The 10,496-nt window shown below is 44.8% G+C and overlaps 1 protein-coding gene across 1 annotated transcript; it reads right to left on the minus strand.

Moving 5' to 3' along the window:
• Positions 1-2,203: 2,203 nt before the first annotated feature.
• On the minus strand, positions 2,204-9,866 carry PPIF (peptidylprolyl isomerase F). Its single transcript, XM_084289720.1, has 6 exons — positions 9,644-9,866; positions 9,095-9,125; positions 8,189-8,277; positions 5,621-5,717; positions 4,755-4,830; positions 2,204-3,896 (listed from the first exon to the last, which is right to left on the minus strand). The coding sequence occupies exons 1-6, from the start codon at positions 9,800-9,802 to the stop codon at positions 3,761-3,763; spliced, it is 588 nt and encodes a 195-aa protein (XP_084145846.1). The 5' UTR covers positions 9,803-9,866; the 3' UTR covers positions 2,204-3,760.
• Between the last annotated feature and the right edge of the window lie 630 nt (positions 9,867-10,496).

A 10,496-nucleotide genomic window follows, 5' to 3' on the forward strand; every position in this document is an offset into this window, starting at 1 on the left:
GGGTCCTCCTGCACCCCAGATCTCAAGCTGCAGCCTCGCCTGGCCCTGCTGCCCTCACCCTGAGCACCGTGTGTGTCAGGTAAAGCACTGCCTGGCTGCTGCTCGCCGCTCTGTGGCTGTCACCTCCTTCCCCAGCTGCCGCCTTTCTGTCCTGCAGCTCTTCCAGGCTTGCAGCACCAGGGCACAATTGTCCTTTTGGCCTGGTTGCTTCTAAATTGGGTTGAAAGCGTCTGTCCAGCTACAGTTTCTCCGCTAGCAGCAGAACATCCAAATTGTCCTTGAAATGCCATATAAAATGACTTGCTCTCATTCCAGCAGCTTACTTCTTCGAGGCCCTGCTTGTCGACACGCTGCTACCAGCAGCGTAAGTGCTGCAGCACGGGCAGGACCCCGTGCCCCAATGCCCTTACTTCGAAGGATTTAAACTGCATAAACAAAAACAGATAGCCTCAGTCAAAAGCAATTTATGCAAGCAGAAAGTCTGGAACGCAATTAAACCCTGAGAGTAAACAAAACCCTCTGTGAATTTGTTGGAACAGCTTTGCCACGCAAACTCCGGTGATTTTTGGTGGGGGTCGGTTTGTGCTTTGCCGGGGCACCCCCGGACCTGCACGCGGCGGGGGCAGCTCGCAGGGGCACAGCCGCCCCCTCCCTCCGCTCGTCCCACAGCCGGGAGAAGCGAAGCGAAGCGAAGCAAAACGAAGCAAAGTGAAGCGAAGCGGCAGCTTTGGCCCGGCGGGGCCGGCCCCGCACCGCCGCGGCCCTGAGGCGGCCTCGCGGCGCCGCCCCGCGGGCAGGCGGGGAGCGGCAGCGGGGAGCCCGCCCGGGAGTCCCGGGCCGTCAGCAGCCGCCGTGAGGGAAGGGGCCGGGGGGCACCTGCCGCCGCCCCGCTCCTCGCAGAGCGCCTCAGGGCATTCGGGCTGGGACCGCTGTGTGAAACATGAAGCGAAATAACCCGGACAGTCACTTTTTGACACAAAATAGACTAGCACAGGCTTGGTGTAATCGCTCTGCTGCATCGCCCACATGGGCTCCGGTATCTCAGGGCACAGCAGCGGTGCCCCAGCCCTCCCATCAGGGAAGCGGCTGAGTAGGAAATGGCGGGCACGGGGGCAAAGTGGCCTCACGCTGCACTTCACCTGCCGTGGCAGCCCTTTTCCATACTTTAATACAGTGTGAATTCAATTAGCTCCTCTAGCGTCACTCAGCTGCTTTACACTGAACCATGTTCTGAGTTGCTTGGAGATCAACCCCTTTTTTACCAGAAGAAAACAAGGAAAGCACCTACCCTATTGGGATTTGACATCTATACAACCTTCCAAAGTCATCTGGGGCACTTCCTTCTCTCAGAGATGAAATGGATTAACTTTAAAAGCAAGAGCCCTTTTCCCTCCCTGGCAGAGTTCATTGCTGTAACAATTTTGCCCTGATGAAATACAAAATCCCAGTGAGGAAGGCACAAGCAGCTGCTGATGTTGCCTAACTCTTCCTGTTCCAGACCACAGCCTTCAGGCTGACACAATGACAGAGCAAGGCTGTGGAGGGAGAAGCCTCTTCTGCTAGCTTTATGACACACCAGGACTCCTAGGAGAGGGGCAGACGCGCTCAGGGGCCAGAGGTATACCCAGGAGGAGAGTTACTAGCAAGGCTGAATTCCACACTACCTCAGGAGCTGCAAGCACTGCTTGGGACACAGGTGCAATGGACAAGCAAACCAAGACCAACAACCATGGGCCAGACCCCCAACGTGCTGAAGTTCAGCAACCCTATGTCCCATCACACCACTGCCTCTGGCCCTGAGCTCAGGAGTAACAGTACAAACTCAAGCCATGTTGCTACATATATGCATATAGCCTCAAATGTCTATAAAGAAGCTGGAAAACCCCGTCAAAGCAGAATTAAAAATAAAAAAAAAAAGCAACACAGAGCAGGTAAATTTACACTTTGCTCATTGTTATCCCTGCAGCTGATGGAATAAGCCAGACATTTTAAAGGTGCATTGCCCTGGTACCATTGCCCTGCCTCTTGATGGCCATATTTCTGGAACAAGGTAGCTTCTGATAACCTGCAGATGAGACTCATTACAACGTGGATGGAGTAAAATAGCACAAGTGAACACAACATGCTTCAGCACCTCACATGCCTGCTTTCAGGTAAGTGCCCAAAGTCTTGTTTAAGAAAGGGAAAAAAAAAAAAACACACCTTTTTGTGGTAGAACTGCATTTATTTTCCATATACAAATTAAGAGAAAAATCATTATATCAAACTAAAATAAGCCTAAACAGCACAAATTAATATTTCAAAAATACTACAAAGATAGATTAAATAGGAAAAAATAACACTGTCAATTCCATTTTCTGTTAAATTTCTCTCAGAATACTATTACGTACACACAAGAAGGCAGCCCTCAGTGGAAAAAAGTGTAGTAAAGAATAGCTTTAAACCCCTGTATTAGCAGAACACAGTGGAAGTAATCACAGTTGAGAAGAGCTATCACATTTTATTTTTCTCTTCAGTAACAAGATTATCACACAAAAACAGTCAAGTGCTTTTCCCACAAGCATTAATACTTCACAGCTTTAGCAATTCTTAAAGTAATATTGTGAGGTTCCAACAGTTGTTACTGCTCAAGGACTCCACATAAAACATAGTGGTTTCTACAAATGAAATGTGTTTATCTGATCAGCTGAATTCTCCTCTTCTCACGCATCAACCACAACAATAATGGTTTTGCTGCACCCAGTAGGCTATACGACTCCAGTGACCAATTCTGACTCCTGTTGATGATGCATGAGAAGAAACCATAATCCAAGGTGGGCCAACTTTGCAGAACTAACAGTACAAAAAAAAAAATCACTAAAATCTATCTCTCACTCAAGCAAGCTCATTACACTCTGATTATATTCTTGAAGTGCAAAAATAGCTGATCTATTGAGTACTGTGCTGTATTCTTCACAAAAATATGTCTCGGAGCAGAATTGTACTTCTATTAAGTTCACTGTTGCATAGTAAAAAAAAAGTCCCATCATCTTTTGTCTCATTTGTAGCCTTAGCGAACTGGTAGAGCTCTACCAGCGCGCCACCTCATCTTAAAGCAGTTCACTTAATCCAGAAGTCAAATTGCTCCGTTGAATCAAGTAAGGATCAGTTCAGTTTTAAACAGTGGTCAGACTACAGAAACTGACAAATTAAAAACCCACAACCACACATATTAATTCTAGTGGAAAGACTTAAATTGAGACACAGAAAGAAAATATTTGATGGTATTGTTGCCTGTAGTTGAGAGCATTAGTTAGTATCATTTTTTTTTTTTTTTTAAATGAGACAACAGAACAGATGACTACTTTGGAACTAAAGGGAGCATTGTTTTTCTCAATTTTTCTTTTATCTATCTGTCAGTTACAGAATATTTTGTTGTCAACTCTACCACCAATTCCAACACCCAAAGCATCCAAATAGTAAGAAAAGCATTAACAGAACAGTCAGATATGCTCTCAATTACCATACTACTCCTTTTAAAACACAGTGGGAATCTCTACCAAGAGAGTGTGGTAGTGACTACCAAGGTACCTTGGTTAAAACATGTTTTTATTGAACATTTTATGCTTTCAAGCAGTATTATTCAATGGAAATATAAAAGTAGGACCAAGTTAAGTAGAAAATACGGCTCCATAGGTGCTACTTATGGGATCAGAAATGTTTTGGTTCTGTGATCCATTTTTCACAGCATTGAAGTTGTCCTAAATGGCAGGTCAAAAGGTTATGACAGCTGGCCACAGTCAGTAATAACAATCTTCTTGGACGTCTTTCCACTCTTGGAACCAAAGCTCTCGATTTTTTTCACAACATCCATTCCTTCCTTGACATGCCCAAACACGACATGTTTTCCATCCAGCCTGTAACAGAAATAACAAAGGCAGATTTACATAAAACAACAAAGACTGGACCAAATCAAGTGCAGCAAAGGGATGTAAACAGATCATCATAGCTGTTACCCGCTGATCAACTCTGATTAGGGGAAAGGGACAACTGCACTTGCAGTGACAAGAAAAACATTTAGCTCTAGACCTTGCATGTGTCATGAGGGATATGGGACCTGTTTTGTTGAGACCCATTCCTTACAGCTTTTCAGTTTACACCACAGCACAGAAGTAAAGTTACTCTACCTGCAACTATGATGGGGCTAGAAGCACGGTGAGTTAGGCCAGCCTGTGTGCCACACACACCGCAGACGTGCTACTGAAGCCCCTCAAACACTGCTCCAGGTTAACACACCCTCAGTCACCAGCACAAATACTGCATTTGTTCAAGTGAAACAGGCTTAACTAGTTGCCATCAAGTCTTGTCCTTAAGTTCAGTGTTTTTTTTTTTAATTTTATTTTTATTTTTTATTTCTGTACCTGACCATTAAATTCACTGAGTTCTGTTTTATGCTTGGACCACAGAAAACTGAACATCAGTGCACAAAGTACTGAAATAAACTGAAGAAAAAAGAGAGGTGCACTAACATAACTACAGAAGGGAGAGAAATTCAGACAGTTTATAGGGTCTTACCTGTGTCTGGAGTAGTATCAACTGCACGTAAAGCTACTTGTTACCCTCACAGCCCTTCCTCCCTTGAGTGGCACAAAGCCGTCTGTTTTCCCGTTACCGTCAGGTAATGTGCAAATTAAAAATCACAAACTAAGAAAACTAAAAACCCTCTGGTTCTAGGCATCAGTTCATTAGGTTGATATGCAGGGCTACGAACGTACCAGTCTGTTTTTGCAGTGCAAATGAAGAACTGAGATCCATTTGTATTAGGTCCTGCATTGGCCATCGAAAGAACACCTGGAACAGCAGCAGGTTATTAGATCAGTACAAACAGCATGCTGTAGAGAAGACAGTTTTCTTCCACATATTTAGATTAATGATAGACAGACAGAAGATCATGTGAAGGTCACGTGATCTCCAAATGACTGCTAATACTGACTTCTTGCCTTGAACTATTCCCTCCAGCACAGCCTCTCTTTTGGTGACAGCAAGAACTCTGGTAACAATTATTTGTACATGTCCTGTATGTAATTAATACCAGGTAACCTCTACTGTGTTTCAACAGCAGCAGTAGTTCCTTTACTATAAGGAAGTAACAATCCCCTGAAAAGAAACTTGGGATTTAATCAGATGTGTATGCATGGGTTTCCCTTTATTTTTTCTAGATTTCATTTAATCTTATAAGGATGTGGTTGTGTTAGATAGTAGATAAACCCCAGAATGCTTTATTTCACTTCTGCAATGACCATTCAGGTATAAGTTCAACTCTGACTTAGAAAAAAAGGAAATCAAAGTAGTAATTTGACCTTGGTAGAGTTTCTAAGTAAAACACACACAAATACTGATCTTGATTTTGCATAGTCCCTTTTATGTAAGGAACAACATCATCTGTTATGGGCTGACATATTTGTACTGCAGTCTATAAATAAACACATGCCAGGGACAATGCAGTGTTAAACTTCAGTAACATTTCTGTACCTACCACATGTTCCACATATCTAAAGAATTTATAAAAAATATATCTTCATAAACAATGCGTCATTACAGGTTATAGTCATCAGAAGGCAGAAAGAATACGTTCACTTACCAGGTCCTACATGCTTAAGTATGAAATTTTCGTCTTGAAATCTACTTCCATAAATGGATTTTCCACCAGTTCCATTATGATTTGTGAAGTCACCACCCTGAAATAAAAATGGGTATTGGGTTTAACTTTACTAGCACACAAAGCATTATTTTATACCAGAAACAATGCTATCAGAACTGTACTCGCCTGCTCTCATTTAAAAGTAATAAAATTAGCAAATTTTCTCAAATCTCAGGTTAAAAATGAGTATGGTCACAGGAGGATTTAGAATCATGTAACTAGATGAAAATAAAAAAGCTAAAAGCAAATTTCTGCTCCAGATATTGCTGATATTCTCCAGTTGATGTCTCTACCTCATACGACCACTTCTCTCTATTACAAGTCTTGTTCCCAAATGTGATGCAGCAATTCAGCAGTGATTTTAAGAAACACCTTAAACGCCTCAGAGCAAATACACCCAAATATATTAATCAGGCAAGCCAGGAAAACTCCCACATTCACCCCCTTCCTCCCCCCCCTTCTTTCTCCCAAGAGGGATAAATACTGGTCAGGGTCTCCAACATCACTGTTTGCTGCTTCCAGCTTTTCTTGCTTAAGCACTGCAAACTGGGAATGCAGCACTGAGCAGCCACGTAGGTTCCCCTTATTCTAAGTGGACAGACACAAGTACCTTTCACCTTTCAGTACAGCAGCATGACTTTGCTTTCTAGATTTGGATAGCCCCACTCAAACTCAAAGGTGAGCTGACAGGTGAGAGACATTTGGAATCTCTGGGAGTTGTAATCCTGAACTTTGTTTTTATTTAAAGATGTAACTGAAGAGGCCATTCCTCTTGAAGAGGAGTCACAAAAATCAGGCCCTTATGCAGTACCTTTTTTTTTTTTTTTTTAGCAAAACACAAACCTCTGCAGTAGATCCTCATCTGCATCTCTACCCTGTGCTACATCCAAGGTGTTCTACACTGCCCTCTGCCACACTGCTTGCTGGCATAGACATCTTTCAGGTTAGGCACAAAACCTAACAAGCAAACCCCACACCACAGCGACTCCCCAAGGCAGCTACTAAACACTGCTCCCAGCAAGCTGCTGTCTCCTCTCCCAGAAACTATGCTACCCAGGCTGGCACACCACAACTCCCTCACGTGGTACTCATCTTTCCATTTGCACCCTGAGCAATCCTTTATGGGCTATGTTACAGCAACACCTATGCAATCCCACAAGCATGCTTTGCATGCTGGGTGCCACATGGAGGCATCTTAATTACCAAGTCCAAGCCATCATCTGGATATGATGAACTCCAATTAGGCATACCGATCACCTGAATCATATTAACGCTCCATCTCAACAAGTGGAAGGACCTCTGGCTTGTTTCATCTTGCTTAACAGTATGTGGAAACCTATGACAGTATTTCACTTCGGTAATGACTACTGAGTAATTCCTGAACATTAATCCATCATCTCACTGCATCAGAGTATCCTAGTATCCTCATTTCAGGTCCATTTGTGGAGACAAAGGAGGGAAGAGGCTAGGAGGACCTGATTACACAGAACTTCTCAAACTAGTGGTGCAACTTAGTAGAATTTCTGTCTTTCATATATAAGTATACTCCTGATCCCAGAAAGACTGCTAAATTGTGTCCCTTTGTCAGCACCACAAAAATGGAGTTTTCAGTTCAAAGGCAAGAAATTAGTTCCTTTACAGCACACGTGTACCCTGCCTCTTAGTAGAAATGGGTCATATGAGGGCCTCTTGTTCAGACAACTGTATTTTTAAGTTAAAGAGGATGACAAGACCACCACAGTCACCAGTTAATAAAGCAAGCCCACTTGTTATGACCTTTATCTCAAATTGTTTTCAAAGCTGTACTACAATCCAATGCCGTTCAAATGTAGAGAACAGAGGACCTCAACTAAGGAAGAGAGGACCACTAGGAATTAAACAATTCAGTGCACTACAGCAGCAGAAACCTGTTCACCTGCAAAGTACAATAGAAAAAAATACTTTCAAGAAGGCCAAAAAAAAACCCGCATACCAACATCCTTTAAATAAAAGGAAAATCTTCTTTCTGTGTGCCATCCCAAAAGTTTATCCTAACCAATTGTTTTTGCTCCTTCCTCCCCTCCAAATTAGAAGGACGTTGAGGTTAAAAATGTTGTTTTTTCCCCAATGAAACACATTATTTACTGTGAACAAATTATGCTACTAAGAATGGACACACTGTTTTCTTAGCTCACTCAGCATATAAGGTCTCTTCTAATTCTACTCACAAGCGTGTGCTATTCATCAAATATACCCCACACTTCAGTATGCTGTGATAAAAGCTTTGCTTTAAGCCATTTTTTAAGACAGCCTATACAGAATTCACATTTATGAGTACCACAGATAGGCTGAGCAACAGCCAGAGCCAAGAGAGCAAAAAGACAAGCCCCACTGTCACTTGTTCATTCTGCAGCTGGCAAAGGCAGCCACTTGAAATGTTACCACTAGTCTAAAGGATTCTAAAAATACTTGAATAACGTACAGATAATTTTAACAGTGAAAGCAAAAACAAACAAAGGACAACATTACCTGGCACATAAACGAAGGAATCACTCTGTGAAAAGTGGATCCTTTATAACCAAATCCTTTTTCACCAGTACAGAGAGCTCTAAAGTTTTCTGTGGAAACAAAGCATAGAACAGTATGTTCCCATACATGACACGTAATAAAGTCAAACACAATTAACGTCACTAGGTCCCAAGATTATATACTTCAAGAAGTCTATTATATCTTTAAGGTATTATCAGTTGGTTGTTTTCATCCTCAAAGAAACACTGCTACAAAACCACAGAAATAAAGCAAACCAGGGTACAGACAGAATCCTCCCTCGCACTGCCCTTGGATTTTGCTGTTACACCTTCACACCCCTGAGTCCCATCACTACGGAGTCAAAGATCACATTTTCTGCATGTTGTGCCTTTGTTCTTGAGATTACTGTGGAGATGATGCTTTTCCTTACTCTGTTCATCTACTGAGAACTGAAAGAAAGCTACAAGTTTTTCAGAACCACTAAGTAAGCAATAAGGAAAGAAGCATGTGGAAAAGCACAAGAACTTTATAACCTGGGTACACTAGTTAACTAGTGACAAGGAAGATAAAACCCTGTATGCTGTTATAAAACCCTACCAAAAGGAACTCTTTGTGGGTTTCCCTTTCCAGTTTGTTTTGTGGTTTGATTTTAATAAAAGGCAACTCATTTTCAAGCATAGTTATTCACCACCGGTAACCCAACATATGGCCTGTACATAAGTTCATAGAAGTTACAAAATAAAACTATTTGAAACAACAAACTAAAACCCTAGCACCGTTCTGACGAAGTTCAGAACATATTTCTTGATTTCACAAATGGGGAAGGAAGATGGAAATAGTTTCCCTAAGTTAAGGGAAAGTTCTTCCTGCCATTTTAAGTATGAAATTCTCAAGGTGATGCCCTACCTGCTGTCTTTGGGACCACATCAGCTTTCAGCTGTTGAAGAAATAGAAATGGAAGAATTAGTCAGGTTTTCCACACATACACGCACTGAACAACTTGCGTGCGGTGAGTTGGTGCAATTGAACCCTTCTACCTAAACGCGATCTATCAGAAACCCCAAGCCATCCCAAAACCATGTAATACTCCGGGTATTGCTTTGGCTAACTCACAGCATGCCCTTCTATACAAATGTTGGCTGCTTACTGCACACCACCTGGAGCCCCGTCTCAGAGCCGCTCCAATCGACGGGCACACCCTCACGACAACCCCCAGCTACCTCTGAGCAGGGCCCAGGGCTCGGAGCCGCCGCGGGCACAGCCGCAGGGGCCGAGCCGTGCCCAGCACGGAGCCACGCGGCGCAGCCTCACCGAGAGGCCAAGGAGAAAGGGGCACAGACACCGCCCCGCAGCCCTACACCGACCCCCGGCAGCCCCCACCGCTGCCCTCCCGCCTGCCCTTGGCGGCGCGGCCCTGCCGGACACTCTGTCCCGTCCCGTCCCGTCCCCCCATACCTCCAGCACCACGCGGCCCAGCGGCTGCTCGTCGGCGCCCACGTCCAGGTAGACCAGCGGGTTCCGCGGGGCGCCGGGCCCCGAGCCGCAGCCGCGGGCGAGCCCGGGCCGGGGCCGGGTGCGGGGCAGGAGGCGGCGGGCGGCGCTCAGCGCCTGCATGGGCCCGGGGCGCGCAGACACGGCGGGGCCGCGCGGCGCCGCCTTTTATCGCCCTCACGGGGCGGGCGCTGCCGGCATCCCGCCCGCCTCCCACAGAGCCGCCTGGCGGCACCAGCACCGCGCCTGCACCGCGCTGCAACCGGGACGGCCAGCCTCCAGCCCCCGCCAGTCCTGGGCCCCAGTCCTGCCCCGAGCACAGAGGTCAGGGCAGGATCCCAACGTACAGCATTTAACAAGAGCTTTGACATAGCGATTCAACAGCTTCCAGCTCACTGGATCCCTCTTAACCCTGAGCATCAGTATCAGCGCTCTTGGCAATGATTTGGAGGCTGCCCTTCCCAAACCTGCTCCCCATTGCATCAAGAATCTGCTCCAGAGATTGCTCCATTAGCTTTATGTAACGCGCCCTACTTCTTGTGCTGGAGGAAGCAAGTTGAGTTACCCACCTGTGTTGTGCTTGGCATGATTTTTAGACTTACACTTTTGCACCTCCCAGTCATGTCTTTTCCAAACCAAAGTTGCAGCCAACTTGATCACTACTTATAAGAAAGCTGTTCCGTGCCTCTAATGCCTCACCTTTAATGCCCTTCTCCAAGGTGTTTCCAGTTTTATGATATCCTTTTAGAGATGAGGGGATCTTTGCACAGTATCCAAAAGAGGGGTAAACAATGAATTTGTACATACAGTGCCATAA

The sequence above is a fragment of the Netta rufina genome, assembly GCF_964035555.1.
Source record: "Netta rufina genome assembly, chromosome: 7".
Taxonomy (NCBI): domain Eukaryota; kingdom Metazoa; phylum Chordata; class Aves; order Anseriformes; family Anatidae; genus Netta; species Netta rufina.